The 16885-nt window shown below is 49.5% G+C and overlaps 1 protein-coding gene across 5 annotated transcripts in view; it reads right to left on the bottom strand.

Annotated features, from left to right (window-relative positions):
- The window catches only part of dnah6 (dynein, axonemal, heavy chain 6), a 64148-nt gene that overhangs the window by 1170 nt on the left and 46093 nt on the right, over positions 1-16885 (bottom strand). For 3 of the 5 annotated variants that reach the window (XM_035401852.1, XM_035401853.1, XM_035401854.1), the window contains 35 exons: positions 16473-16619; positions 16291-16364; positions 15815-15969; positions 15310-15541; positions 14837-14989; positions 14397-14537; positions 14014-14256; positions 13698-13865; positions 13381-13616; positions 13004-13265; positions 12726-12849; positions 12426-12622; positions 12115-12318; positions 11880-12005; positions 11621-11785; positions 11216-11283; positions 10682-10862; positions 10160-10339; positions 9507-9740; positions 8987-9122; positions 8582-8751; positions 8073-8263; positions 7665-7825; positions 7492-7580; positions 7040-7186; positions 6509-6647; positions 5452-5571; positions 5198-5319; positions 4887-5016; positions 4200-4327; positions 3562-3747; positions 2977-3049; positions 2689-2840; positions 2048-2270; positions 1255-1440 (listed from right to left, as the gene is read on the bottom strand). In XM_035401852.1, coding sequence (XP_035257743.1) covers positions 1337-1440; positions 2048-2270; positions 2689-2840; positions 2977-3049; positions 3562-3747; positions 4200-4327; positions 4887-5016; positions 5198-5319; positions 5452-5571; positions 6509-6647; positions 7040-7186; positions 7492-7580; positions 7665-7825; positions 8073-8263; positions 8582-8751; positions 8987-9122; positions 9507-9740; positions 10160-10339; positions 10682-10862; positions 11216-11283; positions 11621-11785; positions 11880-12005; positions 12115-12318; positions 12426-12622; positions 12726-12849; positions 13004-13265; positions 13381-13616; positions 13698-13865; positions 14014-14256; positions 14397-14537; positions 14837-14989; positions 15310-15541; positions 15815-15969; positions 16291-16364; positions 16473-16619 — 5561 coding nt within the window. In that variant the 3' untranslated portion in view covers positions 1255-1336. Of the gene's footprint in view, positions 1-11; positions 1441-2047; positions 2271-2688; positions 2841-2976; positions 3050-3561; positions 3748-4199; positions 4328-4886; positions 5017-5197; positions 5320-5451; positions 5572-6508; positions 6648-7039; positions 7187-7491; positions 7581-7664; positions 7826-8072; positions 8264-8581; positions 8752-8986; positions 9123-9506; positions 9741-10159; positions 10340-10681; positions 10863-11215; positions 11284-11620; positions 11786-11879; positions 12006-12114; positions 12319-12425; positions 12623-12725; positions 12850-13003; positions 13266-13380; positions 13617-13697; positions 13866-14013; positions 14257-14396; positions 14538-14836; positions 14990-15309; positions 15542-15814; positions 15970-16290; positions 16365-16472; positions 16620-16885 lie in introns of those variants that run through there. The other 2 variants (XR_004763642.1, XR_004763643.1) reach the window with 2 other exon arrangements.

Raw genomic sequence — 16885 nt, 5'->3', positions numbered from 1 at the left:
TAGCAACTTACCTATTAAAAGCACGTAACAGCTTAGAAATCCACGGTGGTGATAATAATGGTTGTAATTTATCTCGTAGAACAAAACGTGGACCTCTCCTAGACTTGCGTTAACCACAGACCTTATTTTCGGCAAAAAATTAAATCCCTATGGGGAAAATGTAAGCTTAAGTCGGAGCATCTGTATTAAACGACTAGGAAGAGCTCATGCAGAAATGCACTGGCTGAATTATTGCAGGGTACAAGTCAATAGATTTGGCTCCCTCTTGTGGAAAAAAAGCGCACTCGCAACAGAGCAGCCTCTCATCCGCTCACCTGCCATTAATCACCATTTAAGCGCAGAAAAACACAGATCTCGGCTATACATGCACACTAAAATCAGAGTTGAACCCGATTAAGGCAATACTCAAACTAGGGAAGTTCTTATGTAGACAGCTTTTTAATTATCTTAATTGTGGAAAGGTATGAATCTGAGAAAACATTACTGGATTAATACACCAATTTTAATGCTGCGCCCAATTTTAGGCTCAACTTTGGTCCACTCCTATCACACCCAGTGCCTAATGACTATTTGTATGCATTTTATATTGTTGTGTGTCACTCTGAAATAAACATGTTTGGGATGGCACGGTGGTTAAGTGAAACTTAAGTGGTGTGTGGGCCTGCCTTGCAATGGATTGGAGACCTGTTGAGAGTACAATCCTGCATCTCACTCACTGCATGCTTGGATAGGCTCCAGACCGCGCCCGCCCCAAGGAATGTCTAATCACCATCATGCGCACCTGAAAGCGTTTCTGTGTTCGTTTCCTGCATCTCATTCAGGTGTGTCTTGGGTGTCTGTGATCTCATCTTCTTCTACCCTCTGAAGCAGCCGTGTGTCTACGACGATGTAGGTGGCGCAACGGTATCGCCGTTGTCTTTCAATGCCAAGGTTCCCGGTTCGATTCCCGGGTCCCCTTCATGTTTGTCTTGGATGTTTCACACTGTACGCTTTATATTGCTGAATAAGAGGTGGGTAGCTTGGGTGCTGGAGTGGCTCAAAGGGTAAGTGTGCCAACGTTACGGGAGGGGTAGAAGGGGGGCGCTGGCCCCCCGGAGGAGTGGAGGAGGAACGGTGGAGGTGTTGGAGCAGAGAGAGAGAGAACGAGAGAGAGCAAGAGAGAGAACATTTCTGGCTGCCCCCCCCCCCCCTCTATCTTCAGTAGGTACCAACACACATTACACCGTACACCATGTGAATTCAGAACAAAAAACAGACACAAAACCAAAACGCGCACTTTAATAAAAGCAAACTTACAAGAGACATTGAGAAAGTTGAGCAGTACAGAAGCGCTGTGTCACTCGTTAAGCTGACAGAGTAAAGCGGAGGCTTTTGATATCCAGTAGTCACTGGGCCGACTGGAGGGCAGCATGACAGTCACCACAAAGTTGGTTGAGTGACCTGCAATAAATCATCACATGAAATGGACACGGTTTAATAGCACAAGCATAGCTAAATTACAGCAGTGCAACAAATATACACATCACAAGAAACGCATCATTTACTGTCCCAGCATGCAATGAAAACGACATTTATTATGTTTATTTTCTATTGACACAAACAGATCCTAGAAATTACGGTACCTATGACAAAGATACACAGGCAAAGCATGGCTAAGCCTCTCAAAAGAACTGCTTCAAACATAGTGCTCAAACAGAAAACATATTTGCCAAGGCAGAGAACTGAACACAACCAAAATGCACATAAGACTACTGAACAGGGCAGCATAATGCTGACCAAACTACGAAGGGCTAAGAACCTCAAACTCCCAGCACTGGTTTATCTAAAGGATACTGTCTAACTTCAAAACAGGGGAAGAGAAATCAGGACAGACATACACACAATTATGAGTAAGGACTACAGCTGGAAGGCACCGTTCTCCATTTGATTAGTGGCGTAATGCATTATCGGCTGAAATAAAGAAGCACTTCTGGACAGCACCTTGCCTCCATAGAAAGTCAAAGAGTAGTATATGTGAAAATAAGAAGCAGGCCATAAAGTGGCACACCTGTGGTGGACAGAGTCCCAGCGCGGGCGGAGGTCTTGTACAGCGGGGCGTGGTACAGGGACCCGTCCGGCTCGTAGTTCTGCTGAGGCTCAAAGTGCACCACCGGCAGCATGGGGTTCATCACCCGCGGCAACGCGTCCGCTATCACCATGTTGTCATCGTCCCAGCGGCTAGCGTCCATGAACATGCCATGGACCAGCACTCCATCCTCAGGAATGGGTAACTAAGGGCAGGGAGGGAAAGACAGGGGAAACAAAGACACTAATTATGAACATTTCTGTCTTACTCAACCACCGGACCTGGTAGTTTCACACTGCATAACATACCATGCTTTCTGTCAAAGATGAAGATTTAGACAGTTGATCATTAAAACTGCTATATTAAAACCAGTATAACAAATGCAAAACATAGCGCACCAACCATAGAGAACACTACAAATTCTATATTTTAAATACATTTTTAAAAATTAAAAATGAATAAAAAAAACTTCCAAATCATTTTCAAAACACTAGTGGATTCATTAAAAACTAGGTATACAACTACCACTGGTATGAATTTCATTTTACTGCAGAAATGTGGATTTATAGATTCATCCTTCATTTTGCCAAGTCAGTTGTCAGCAGTGGGAAGGGAGTTCTTACCTCAGCGTCCATCTCCAGCTCAGTGCCGTCCGGCAGAGTCCTCAGGGCCTCGCAGACCGCGTTCTGGTCCCGATAGACAGGCACCATGTTGAATCGGAAATTGAGCTCGTCGATGGGCAGGTTGTAGGCTCGGGCGTGGTTCTGTAACGCCCCTGGGGGAGAAAAATGGCTAGAAAGGTTTTTTTGGGTTTTTTTTTTAAAACAATGTCATCGATGATTGGTGGATGTGAATCTGTAAGCATGCTGTACTAAGTGGGTTGCCATGGCAGAGTGCACCCCGTGACTTACCAGTGAGAAAGCCTTGGGGAAAGAAAAATCCAGAGATCCAGAAGGACCGAGGCGGACCCCTTGTGATCCAGCTCTGGGGAAAGGGGGGGGGAATTATACAGCACACCAAAAAAACACTACAGTAAAATATAAATGAACTGCAAAATTTCAATTAAATCAGTAAACTAATAATCACCAAGGCCTATATGTAAAATGTTTTTATGCATGCACACTTTAGTCTTTTCATGTTTAATCTAAATCTGACATTTCAAAAACTGTAAAATAAAGTAAGAATAAAAAAACCCTTCAATTTGCTGAATATTTAGTCTAGCATCTCATAATACGACAAAGGAAAGTGTGTTTAGCAGGAGTTTTCCCAGAACACATTGAGGTATGTTCAGAACACAGCAGCTCGGGTTTAAACAAGAACTAGAGCCTCTTAACACATATGACTTGGGTCATTTCCACTCGGCTTATTCAGAGTTAGTGATTGGCAAACTTGCCAAACAGTGTTTGTGAAGAAGTAGCAGACATTTCATTTGTTAGTCAAACTTTAAGGGCCTAATTTGATGTATTCCAGGCCAGCGTTCCGGTGAAGTGCCTCACCTCTATGAAGCTGGTCCGGAGGGACAGGTCTTTCACCCAGCTGCCCAGAGGCTTCAGGGAGGGGTATGCAGAGTTGCCCCAGTGGCTGGGCACCTGGTTGTTGAGGAAGCTGTTGTAGATCCGCTCCATCTCCTCGGACATCACCACCAGCCCTGCGATGGCTTTCTGCAAGGTGCACAGAGATGTCTGCGAGAGAGAGAGAACAGTTTGAGTCCACCAGGATCACATCAGCCAGTTAGATAAGCAAGCCCTGGAGGCCAAGTCTCGATTAAAAAGAATTTAGGGCTGTTAAGTCTACTTCTTAAAATTGTCAAACTGTCGTTTCTACCATTTTCTCTGAATTTGGAGTACCCAATCATGCTCACATTGCAACCTTTAGGAGGTCAACACACAAGCATGTGATTTATTCCCTGATGTTACAGTTTGTGACTTTTTCCCCCCACTGCAATGCAATACGTTTTCGGTTTAAATGACGAGTCAAGAGTTGCACGAGTGCTTTGTGGGTTTTTGTCGTTCTTTTTTAGCTTGTTATATAAGCGACCTGCTGAGCCCCAGACACACTGACACACCCTCACTGTTCACCGAATGTAATTGCGCCTGACTGGCCGTGCGGCGGGGGACGCCGCCGCGGGACTCACCCGCAGCACTCGGAGCAGGTTGTTGAAGCGGTCCACTTCCTGTCCCAGCACGGTGGTGAGCGAGTTGAGGCGGCCGTTGGCATCTTTCAGAAAGAGACTCTCTATAGCCTGGTCCATGTCCAGCTTCACTGCAGAGTAAAAGGAAGGCGTTTTTCACTGCCGTCCTTGCACTTGGGGCTGGACTGGGCACAAACTCAGGGGGAGGGAGCAATGCTACTCACCTCTAGATTAGGGATGTCAGATTTTAAAGTTGAAATTCAAAGTCCTCACATTGGAAATAAAAATCACTTTTCAATTCTTAAAATTAACGTTAAAAAATGGTTCATCGCGTGTCCGTGAAATCTAAAGTTCCACATTTCAAAAAGTCATCTTTCTCCTGGTGCAAAAACAATTACATTACACTACAATCACTTAGCAGAAGCTCTTAGAGCAACGCACACAGCTGATTAACGTTGTGCAGCAAGAGATTATATCAGTTGACCTGAATATTTTTGTGATGGCATTCACTATTTTTTTTTTGGTCAAGTTGACAGCCCCATTCTAGATAGCATGCATAAAGTATACAACACATATGAATAAGATGCACCTTCACTTTAACTGACACAGAGCAAAAACCCATACAACAGAGGGGAAGACGCAGCATTGCCCCATAAGGACGGACGGCCTGGACCTCGGTGCACATCACACCTGGGACTTTGGCCAGTATGGCGTCGGCGAGCTCGTGCACGATCTCATCGTTGCTCTTCCCTCCGCCCTGCGCGGATGACCTCGGCTGCACCTCCAGAATCGTGTTGATAACGGTCATGGTCTCCTGCCGCTGATGTCCCAGAAAAAGCGTGTTCATGTAAAAATACCTTCAACATAAAGCTTTTTAGTGCACTTAAATCACTGCATACCACCATTAAACTGGATACACAAAAGTACACCTTTTAGGTGGTATACATGCCACACACACATACTGTCATGACAAACTAGAAAAAACGTTGTGATAAACTGACCTGGAAAGCCAGATTGGCATTCTCATGCATTCCAAAGATCTCAGGGTCATCAATCAGAGGAAGGTTTTCAATGTACTCCCTGTAATCTTGCAAACTGTCTGCCTCAGGAGCAAAATATATCCCTGCAATGGAGTATGCCAGCATTACATCATTCAAGTGTTATGTCATTTCCTACATTGCAACTCTGACTGTCTGTTAAATCAATGTAGTTTAATATAATGTGCAATGTAGAGCCTTCCCGGTGTGTGACTTGCCTGATTTGGAGTAAGTGTAGCCGTCCTCCAGTGTGGGTGGAGAGAAAAAGCCCTTGAGGATGGTGTGAAGGCAGCGCTGGTCCCAAGCGTCCGTCACACGCCCCCCATACGTGATCTCCCCTGTGTGTGTGTGTGTGTGTGTGTGTGGGGGGGGGGGGGGGGGGACCGACAGACTAAGACAATGGATGACTAATACAAAACTTTGAAATTCCAAATGATTGTACCATTTTTACAAATGCAATTTCTGCATGTCAAAATAACTTCCTGCTTTTCACATGCTGTGAAGAAATGTGATCTTTCAGATGCAAACATTCACACAGAAATAATGAAGAATTCTGCGTACGTCATTGTAAACAGTAGTTCCATCTGGCCTTCTCTACATAGCCTCTACATAGGCACAGCCTGAATTACAAAATAATTCTTCAAAGCGGGTAGGTCCGTGCCATAAGTCACAAGGACAGAATTTCAATCAGGAAGGTTGAAGACCTGATGAAGACCAACCTCGCTAAAACACACCAGTGCGCAGCATATTTCTCCTTTATGTGATCGGCCTTCTGACAGCAGCAGTGCTGTGCTATGGATGTAATCGTGTCAGCAGAGTAACCTGCGTGCGCACGCCAGCGCTTTGGATGATTGACAGGTCAGCAGAGTAACCTGCATGTGCACGCCAGCGCTTTGGATGATTGACAGGTCAGCAGAGTAACCTGCGTGCGCACACCAGCGCTTTGGATGATTGACAGGTCAGCAGAGTAACCTGCATGTGCACGCCAGCGCTTTGGATGATTGACAGGTCAGCAGAGTAACCTGCGTGAGCACGCCAGCGCTCTGGATGATTGACAGGTCAGCAGAGTAACCTGCATGTGCACGCCAGCGCTTTGGATGATTGACAGGTCAGCAGAGTAACCTGCATGTGCACGCCAGCGCTTTGGATGATTGACAGGTCAGCAGAGTAACCTGCATGTGCACACCAGCGCTTGGGGTGATTGACAGGTCAGCAGAGTAACCTGCATGTGCACGCCAGCGCTTTGGATGATTGACAGACGTGTGCGCTGCGCACCTGTGATGTAGATGAGCGCGTCCCAGGGGATGCTGCCGGACTGGCAGTACAGGTTGAGGTTGAGCAGAGCGCACTCCCTGTCGCTGTCGTTAAACTCGTACCGGATGTTCCACCCCAGGGGCCCAAACTTTTTCCTTTCCTGGTTATGAGAAATGGAAAGGGATGAGGGTAATAAAAAAAATAAAAAAAAGCAGAGGCCCCATTCAAAAATCACACAAGCCCTTGCACTGCACTGTACGTGTACCTCTACTGTATTCAGACCACACAGTCAAACAGCCATTTTAGACAAGTCAAATACTGAGATAGTGAATTCACGCAAATCCAGCATCTTCATGAGTCTTCACTTTTGTGTCATGCAACACAAGAAACAAAGTAAAAACATTACAATGCACCTTCATTATTTATTTTCCATCTTTTAGTGCAAAAGTGTAAAAACAGGTTAAAAGTTGTGGAGATCTTATTTAACGCAAACACAAGACTGGAGCACAGTGGTCATACAGATAAATGACGGACGGGGTGGGCACACCGTACCTGGATGATGGCGTGGAAGAAGCACACCCCGAAGATGATCTTCCTCCACGGCCGCCCCAGAATGTGCTCCTCAAAGAAGCTGCAGGTGATCTCTGTGAAGGCTCTCCGCACGTTCGCCCGAAGGCCCTTCGGAGGCTCGTTGGTCACCTGGGAGGTAATGCTGTGGTCTTACCCACTTGTATTGTGTTGTGTGTTTAATGGCAGGTATAACCTGCTCTCTTCCCCTGATTGAGACTTTCATTCTGTGTCCATTTTGTCAGCGCAGAAAATTGATGAGGCTAAATTCCACTCTGTCCAGCTGTGAGAAACTTCACTTGCAGCTAAAAGCAGCCCACGATTTCCCCCCTGATCCTCAGAGCGCTTCCTTTATGCATTTACAGAGCGGATGCTTAGGCTACCATAAATCATAAGAGGAAACTAACACTTGCACTTGAGCAAACACTGAAACCGACCTTAACGGAGTTCTGCAGCACCGTCACTGGAAACACGGGGGTGGGCATGGAACTGAGAAACAGCCTGAAGTCGTCATGGATGACCGTATCTAAACATGGGGAGGAAAACAAGTGTGTTTAAGGGTGAAATAAAGCACAGTGTGTTTAAGCTTTAACATAAGTGAGTGTGTTACCAGGCTCAGCAAAGGTCTTGATGAGCTCCTCCATGGCCAGCATCCAGGACACAGCCAGGTGACAGTTCTGCAGGAAGATCCAATTCCCTGACTTCATCGCGGCCAAGATCATCTTCTCTGCTATAGGACCCTGTCCCTGACCCAGCGATATAGACTCCACCCTGAACGAGAGGAAGAGGATGAGGAAGATTACCCTAACTTTAAGTCAACTTCAGTAAACATTCTGAAATAATACCAAATCCATTCTCACACTGAAATAGCATTTTAGAGGTATTGTTTGGGAGTGCTTGACTATAGCTTGGTAAAACTGCAAGTTCGATTAGTTGGTGAAACTGTAAATAAATAAGTTATCCTGGAATGGGAAAGTACAAGAGGAACAAACTGAGGGCTTTCCTGCTCCCCCTTTACCTGTTCATGTAGCCTCTCTCCTTGGCGAACCTCTGGAAGGCCCCCATGGGGTCAGAGCCGGTGCTGAGGATGAACACCAGCGGGGTGGAGGGGGACATGTCGCTGTAGAGGGTGGCCAGGTCCACAGGAGGGTTCTCCACAAACTGCTTTCCCAAGGCCACGATGACGAACTCGGTCACGGCAAACACCACCTGCACACAGAGTCCAGAGGTATTACACAGGCTACAGCATCCAAGAAAGCTTTATCCTACACACAACCCAATCAAATCCCCACTGAGCCTAATAGTTTAACTGCTACAATTTATTATGCGTGGTTCCATGCAGAAAGTCAGCAAAGACATCCCGTTTTAAATGAATAATAACAAGGTTATTATTATTTTAACGTGTTAGTGTTAAATCATTTTTGGTGGTGTTTCTACTTTGTTTACAGAAAAAGAAAGCTTAAAAATTGTGGGGGGAGGGAGCGTAAGTAGGCAGTCACCACGCATCGTGTGTGAAAGCTCGCTCACCTTTTCCTCCATGAAGCTCTTGATGAGGATGAGCTTCTGAAAGGCGCCCAGCCTCTGGTTCCAGTGGCCCCGGATGAGGTCGGTCTGCTGCTCTGGGTCCTCTGAGTAGGGGGGCAGCTCAGTGACGTAGCCCTCCCAGGACTCCGGGTTCACACTGACCTTCAGACGCCCTGAGCACGGAGACACAGGTCACTCAGCACCCACACGACCACCATCTGAGCCCACCACGCTGCTCGCCCTCTTAACATCTGAGTCAAATCTGACTGACTTTTTTAAACCAAATCCTGCACATTTGAATCTAGATTTTAAAATCGCAGTGCACATGCTATCAGCTGTGGGTAAAGCATGTAGCTTTATGGTGTGAAGGGGGGGAGAGACAGTAAATTTACTGCACACTGCGTTTACCCAGCATGACGGAGATGGGCGTGGCCACAATCTCCTTCTTGATGCCCTTGAAGCAGGGCACTACGTCCTCCAGGTCACAGCAGGTCTTCCAGTCCTCGTCCGACAGCCAGGGGACGTCTGGCTTACCGTCGCGTTCCTGCAGGAGGACGAGCGGTGTGACGAGAGATAAGGCAGCCCCACACTGGGACAGAACGCACACGCCGGCCAGCCCTACACAGACACAGCTGGTGCTGGAGTACATGTTCACACACACACACACACAATGAGGCCCCCAGCATCAGGGCCTGTGGCATGGATGGCAGCCTGTACACCAGGGGTCCCCAATCTCATCCGGCTTTCTGCTTCAGCCCCGCACTAAGACACCCGATTCAACACATTAACTAAATCACGGTTTTCAATCAAGCCCTTCAGTAGAGTCAGGTGACTCAAGAGCTGCGCTAGAACAGAAACCTGCACCCACACCGGCCCTTTCCGGGTAAGACCGGGGACCCCTGGGGAACCCCTGGGGACGTGCGCTGACCTTGTCGACGCCCACGCTGCCCCGGAGCAGGTACTGCCACTCCACGTCGGACACCTCCCCCCGCTCGCGCATGATCTCCACGCACAGCATGAAGCTGTAGATGGCCTTGTGGCGCTCGAAGAGCCCGCGGGACACGTTGGTGTAGGAGGTGAGCAGCGTCTGGTCCAGCAGGGTCTGCAGACGCACGCTCAGCTCGTCGTTCTTCTCCGACGTCTCGATGGTGGTGTTAAACAGCTGCGGGAGAGACAGCTCAGTCAGCCAATGGGCCGCTTGCACAACAACATCAGTGCCATCAGGGAGCAAGCTGATGAGTCAGGCAATAAAATGGTGGGATAAAACAGGCTCAAATAAAAACAGGAGCCGATATACAGATGAACAGCACTCACGCAAAAAGAAAATGCCTTATCAGACTTATCAATGAGACTTCCAATTGGGTGGGCTTGCAAAACCTGAAACCACACTTTTTATAACGCATTGCTTTTATACTCATCTCAGAACAAAAAGCGCTCTGGCTCTTGGCCATGTGGAAGAGATGAGCAGTCTCGATCACGACTTAAGTGAGGAACCTGATTAAGAGCGGATGAATTTCAGACAGAATGAGGGGGGTGAGTCTAAGCTAGGGGCCATGGGATGAGGGAGCAGACGTGCGGTACCTGTTTGAAGTACTTCAGGGAGAACTGGTACATGGGGTCGATCTCAGAGAGGCTGGCAATGACAAAGTACATGATGGAGCCGCGTGTGGCCACGGCTCTGTACTTCTCCCGAGCGGCGTCAATCATCAGCTCTGTGGACTCCGCCTCCTCCAGCCGGCTCTTGATGGCTCCTGATGTCACCTGTGTAGATCAATGTTGCCTGATTACATTCTACTAATTCACCTAAACCTGAAATTATTCGTACCGGTGAATAAATGCACATATCATAATATAATAAGTGCTATGTATTAAAATGATTAGCAGTGATTCCTGAACCAAGAATTGAGTAGACCAAGAATAGAAATCTCCTCTTTAAACCGTAAGGAGAAGCAGACTGCCTTTCTGCATCCTCCATTTCCAACTCGCCAGCCACGGCTGATAAATGCACACCAAACAAAATGGCCGCTGTAAAAAGCTAACTGTACGCTTGTTAAATCCAACTCAACACCACGGCCGGGGTTCAGCTGTGTCATGTGACAGGACCTTGGACTCCTGCAGGGTCTGGACCAGCTCCTCGTTGTCCAGGATGTTTCCCTCGGAGGTGAACAGGAGCTTGAGGATGCGGTCCTCGATGGCTTTCAGCTGGGTGCGGTCGGCGTTGATGCACACGATCAGCTCGTTGCGCTGCTCCTCCAGGTCCGGCCGCTCCAGGCGGACGACGTCGCTGAGGGGAGCAGGAAAACGCTCAGGAGATTCATCAAGCGGATGAATTCATCAGTACAGCAAGTCCTGCTCCTTACCACCAGCCCACACCACTTCTGTTCTGTACACTTATACTAGTGTACATTAAAATAATGACTAATGCCCCAATAATTTCATACCACAAACATTTGAGGGGAAGCATACTCTATTAATGAACACAATGACATGTAACTGAGCTACAACACTGCACATTTCAATGGCAGACTGCTTCAGCTGTCACAATCTACGCCTCTGCAGGCAGAAGTATCACTCTTAGTCAACATCACACCTACACAGGACAGCTAGCCATAAAACAGGAGCCACAAATGTGCTTACCTCAGGAGCTGGTCCTCCAGCCCTGACTTGGTCACAGTGAAGTTTATGATGGTCACTTTGATGCAGACCTACAGGGAGGAAGGTGTGCCGTGTAAAAGCAGAGAAGATGGCCACAGAAATGAGCTGGGCTGTAAAAACATCCCCTGCTGTGAATGCCTTTTATGGACAAATCTCAGATGACCTGGTGGAGCCACAGCCAAGGAACAATTTTTAAAAATCACCTTTTTAAGACGAGGGTATATATAATATAAAGACTCCTGTAAATGCATTTGTGTGGGACAAGACAGCCACAACATAAAGACTTCCACCGAACCCGCAGCACTCCAGTGCCAGACACAATAACAGTGAGTGTTTGAGCCATGCCTAAGAGGCAGTGCCAGACTTGTGCGACACCGCTCAGCTGACCTCCGGCAGGTAATGGGGGTTGGCCATTTTGGTGGTCATGTAGAAGCGGAAGTTCTTGTCGTAGTCGACGTCCGAGTCTCCCAGGCGAATGAGCGTGCGCCCGCCCGAAACGTAGGTCTGCTTCAGCAGGATGGGCTCCAGCGCCGGGTCCAGCGTCTCCTTCAGCTGCACAGAGAAAAGCCGACAGCCATCAGCGTTAGAGAAACAGTGGAGCCGAGGCTTCAGGCAGACACGCTTCTCTGAGGGAAAGACAGGGCACCTCCTCCAGCAGCACAGGCAGGCCCAGGCGGATGGCGTTCTCCAGCGTGCGCAGGAAGCCCGAGTCGGTCAGCTTGATCACCGACAGCCCGTTTTTGGTCTCCTTGGTGCGGATCCAGCGGTTGGCCTGAGGGACAGAGTGAGGAGAATCAGTGAGAGCGGATAACGCTGGAGGAGCAAGCAAACTGAGAAAGGACCGGGATGCCAGGCCTGGATCATGATTACATTAAGCCCACCTGGTCCTGGGGGTCAATCATGAGCGGCCACCGGCGACCGCAAGTCACCAGGATGCCATTCTCCGTGGAGACCGTATCCCGGGGCAACCCTTCTGCATTCCACTGGCGGATCTCGTAGGGGTCGCCAAGGATGTTGATGAGGCTGAAGCTGTCACTGATGGGTATCCCCAGCTCTTGGCACCGGGACGTCCACTGGTCAATCAGCTGATCAGGAGACACGGAGTGATGTGCTACACAGCAGACTATTCACATACACATGCACATGCGCACCTGTGTTAAGTCACTGAGCAGGGTGCTGCCACAGCGCGTACCAGCTGGCGGTAGTGCGAGGTGAAGGCCCCGTAGTAGGCCACGCACGCGGCGCCGATGAAGACGTTGCCGATGACGTTGGTGATCTCCTGCTCGAACAGGGCGATGCTCTCCTGCCAGCGCACCTGCTCGTCCCCCAGCGAGGCCGTCAGCTTCCCCGCCCGGCCCAGCCGCGTCTCCGTCAGCGCCATGGTCTTCGCTGCCGGAGGGAGGGGGAGGACAATCACGCGGTCAGTGCCCGCCCGCGCCCGGCTGACCCCAGCTAGAGGGCTAAAGACGCACCAGGACGTTACGGTCCCTACCCAGCGTCTCTTTCTCCGACACGCTGCTGTCAAACTGGTCCTGCAGAACCTTGATCTGGTCCTCCACCTCCTGGAGCTTGGCCTGCTTCTCTCTGAGAGTGGACATCACGACATCCAGTTCCGCCTGGCCAGAGAGAGACACGGGGGGGTGGGGGGGGCAGAGTTAGTGACAGACTAAGATGGACTCTCTGAGTGATTGACCAATGAGAACATGGACTCGCTGAGAGACTGACCAATGAGAAGACGGACTCTCAGAGGGGCAGCGAGATGGTAGTCACCTGTGCGGCAGCCAGCTTCTCCCTTTTGGGCCCCACTTCCTTCAGGACGCGGGAGTAGAGGTCCATGGCCCGCACCCACATGCACATGGAGCGGCAGGCCTTGGACACCTTCTCCACCTTCTCCGGCACAAAGTCAGGGTTGTTCACGTAGCGCTGCAGCTTCTGCAGGACCTGCGGCTTGATGTTCTCCTTGTCGTAGTCCATCAGCTTCTTCAGGAAGTAGGAGTCGCCCAGCACCTGCTTAGCGCTGGTCCAGTCTGGTCTGCGGGTGGGAGGTGATGGAGAGTGAGGCCACAGTAATGTGAAAGAGACTTCCAGTAAGAGCCTGTCCTCCATGTGAGAAATAGCCTGATTAAAGAGATGCTCGGTGGACTCACTTGCTGTTGAGCAGAATGCAGACAGCTTCCATAACGGTCATGACCATGTCGGGCGGTTTGGTGAACACGCGGATTTCGGAGATGTCCGCCTTGTCCAGGGCGTTGAGCGCAACGTTGGCGCTGTCCAAGGCGGGCAGAGCCTCGTCCAGGTCCCGCTGGGCATCGTCCGCGATGGCCTGGGTGTCCTCTGCCTTCACCTTGGCCAAAGCCTCGTCGTCCTTGACCACGCTGCGGACCTGCTCAGACGCAACACTGCACATTCAGCACACGCATGCACAGACACACACAAGCACATTAACACACACAGATATACACACCTGATCTGCCTTCTCTTGGTCCACAGCCAGTTTGGCCATCAGAGCGTTGACGTCGATGGACTTCTGTTTGAGGACAGGCTCCAGGGCTGACAGATCCACCTTCATCTTGTCCACAAGCTCATTGGTCTCCAGGAGTTTGGTCAGCCCATTCTTCACACGGTCACGGGCCTGGAACACACACACACAAATGCACGCACACACACACGTGTTCACCACAGTATTTAGCACACCTGTGGGTAAGAACCAGCCTTAACTTCCTGTAAAAGTCAAAGTAAGATCAGAACTCCAGTAAAAAAAAAAAAAAAAGCCTGCTGACCGCCACCAGCTCCTGCCTCTTGCCCTCCAGCATGGACAGGTAGAGGTTGATGAGCTCCAGGTAGGAGGTGGGCGTGGTGTAGTAGCGACGCCGCAGCTCCGAGTAGAACCGCTCGGCCAGCTCTTCAACGCTCACGTGGATCTCCACGCACATCTCCGAGAAGCGCTCCTTCATCTCCTCGCTCCCCAGCTCCACGTTCTGGAAGAAGAACTGGGAGACCGAGTGCAGGGCCTCCCGGGGCCACTGGAGGGGGACGGAAAGGGGAGTCAGGGGTCAGGGGTCAGGGGTCAGGTAAATGGCGATGGGAAGTGAAGTTCAGAGCTACGCATTAAGAAGAGAGGGGGAGCCGAAGGGACGCTGAGGCTGTGGAGGAGGGGCCCGACCTGGACGAACCAGTCGATGGTGCAGCAGTTGACCAGCGAGGGGAACATTCTGCAGCGAGCTCTGAAGGCGTCTCCCACGGGGCTCATGCACAGCACGATGTGCAGCTTCTCACGCACGCGAGAGATGAAGAACTGGAACACCTGCACACGCACACACACACAATTCAAGCATCCAATGCAGAATATGCATAATTCTATTGAAATATTAAAAATCCAAAGACCCTATACATGCAGCTTAGACTTTCCCTGCTTTCCATTTGTAAAAAATGTAATTCTGGATGCAATATACTGATAATAAGGGTACTCCAAAGACAAGAGCCAAGTCAAGAGCTACCCTCTTGACTTGGCTCCTGGCTGGTTCTGAACTCATCATGAAACAACCAGCCCAACTGAAGACCAGGACTGCGAACGTTCCCAAAGTAATAGTAAGCCAAGATCACCTCATCGCGGTTGCCCTCGGCGATGCCAGCTTCCTTGGCTTTGGGACGGGTGGCTGCCAGCACCTGCTCCAGCTCGTCCTTCTCAAAAAGGTTGGGCACCTCCCCTGAGTTCAGCATGTTGTTTATGTCCTCCAAGAACTCTTCCACTACAATCTGACAAAAGCGTCAATACAGCACGTGCAATGTCATTCACCCACTGACACGAATGACCACCTTTAAATGTACTCATTTGCTAAGTGGAACAAGATGTCAAATGCCACTTCACCTCAACATGCTAGGCAAAATATACAAATTTAATAAAAATATTTGAAAAGGACAGCATTTCTTAATGTGTGAGGGGATTTCCTGGGAAAGGCAGCTGTGGCTAAAATGATGTAGAGATTGGTTAGGATAATGGATGCAGTTCTGGTGAGATGGACCCTCTGCAGCTCTTAAAGGCACTAGGGACACAGTGGACGGCAGTAACGCCACACCTGGGTGTCGGTGAAGAGGAAGACGGTGTCCTTGCCCTCCACGCCGGCCATCTTGCACAGCTTGCGCAGGTCCTCGTGGAAGCTGACGTAGTTGTAGCCGCGGCAGAGCTCGATCTGGAAGCAGCGGTAGCCGCACATGTGGGCCGCCAGCCGGGTCAGGGACTGCTTGCCCGTGCCGCCCACGCCCACCAGCAGGGCGTTGCCCCGCTCCTGGCGAATCATGCGGGCGATCCTGCGGAGACGGACAGGCTCTTTCATCCCACCACCATGAGGAAATCCCAACCAATTAAGTCTTTTTGGAGAAATCAATTATTTGTTTGTGCAGTCGGTAAGGTAATACTGCCTAAAAAAATGTGCATGAACAAACTGGGCAATACAAATTGGAAAAGCAGTTTTTTTTCAAAGGAAACTAAAGTATTTTCATGCTGCACATATTAGCATATTTCAAAATGAAAACTCGATCGATTAAACAGGCTTCTCAGTTCATTAGTCCCTGCACAGTAACCTTGAGACATGCTCAATGGCATCTTGGAAAAACACCAGCTTGGTCTCCTTGGAGTTCGTCATGTTGTAATCGTCTAAGTACTCCTGCAGAACAGAGCGAATCTTCTCTATGTCCTTCAGGTCTTCATATACGCGGTCTGCCATGTCTTGCCCCATCTGGAATTCCCACAGTGAAAAATGCATTTACTCTGAGGATGCACAGGCGTTGTGTGAAGATGTATAGCACGTTCATTTAGAAACAGGCAGTACAGTGTTCCTAAATTAAACCCAGTGCTTCTCACACAGCTGCACATTCTCCCTGTTGTTGCTGTAAACCTGCCTAGAGCACAGCGCATATTAATCTGACCGTGTTTAATGCCTGAATATGAGGTTATAAATCAACAGCCATACTAACTCAATGACAACAGTACACTTAGCTGGCTGCATATCTTTTCACTATCATACGTTTAAACTCCTGAAGATTTTACACCGTCTCACCTTAATGAAATCCCCAAAGATGATGGGCTGGGTCACAAAGTAACTGGGCTCCAGGTTAATCCCAAAATGTTTGCCTGGTAGGAAAGAGGTCATGTGGCGATGTAAATACCAGCAAAATAAAAGTGTGAGCTGTGAATAAACGGTGGTGCTGGAGCAGAGTCCAGGGCGCAGAGGGAGCTTACTGGCCATCTCTGCGACCATGGTGTTGAAGTAGGTCTTGTCTTCGTTGTTGATGAGCCGGTCGTGGAAAACCCTCTGGCACTCGTGACAGAAGAGGCGGAAGATCTGGGTCTGGTCCCGCACACTGCTGGAGTCACACTGCAGCATCCCTGGGGAGGGTCAGGGCAGGACAGGGGTCCCACATCAGCCCCAGAGCACGGGACAGGGGGAAAAGGCAGTGGAGGGGTCGGCATGTAGAGGCTGTGGGGTCTTCACAAATCCCCTGGGTACCCGACTGTGTGCAGTCTGGTTCAGCCCTAACCAACATTCCTGTAAAATCCCTGATGGAGTGTGTACAAGCCGGGAGTCACAGACACAGCATGCTTTTATACCTGATGCTGTAAAAATGAACAATCCTGTTCGCCCCCCTGTACCC

This window comes from Anguilla anguilla, chromosome 19 (genome assembly GCF_013347855.1).
Source record: "Anguilla anguilla isolate fAngAng1 chromosome 19, fAngAng1.pri, whole genome shotgun sequence".
Taxonomy (NCBI): Eukaryota; Metazoa; Chordata; class Actinopteri; order Anguilliformes; family Anguillidae; genus Anguilla; species Anguilla anguilla.
The sequence above is the reverse complement of the archived record's forward strand: the minus strand, read 5'-3'. Positions and strand labels throughout refer to the sequence as shown.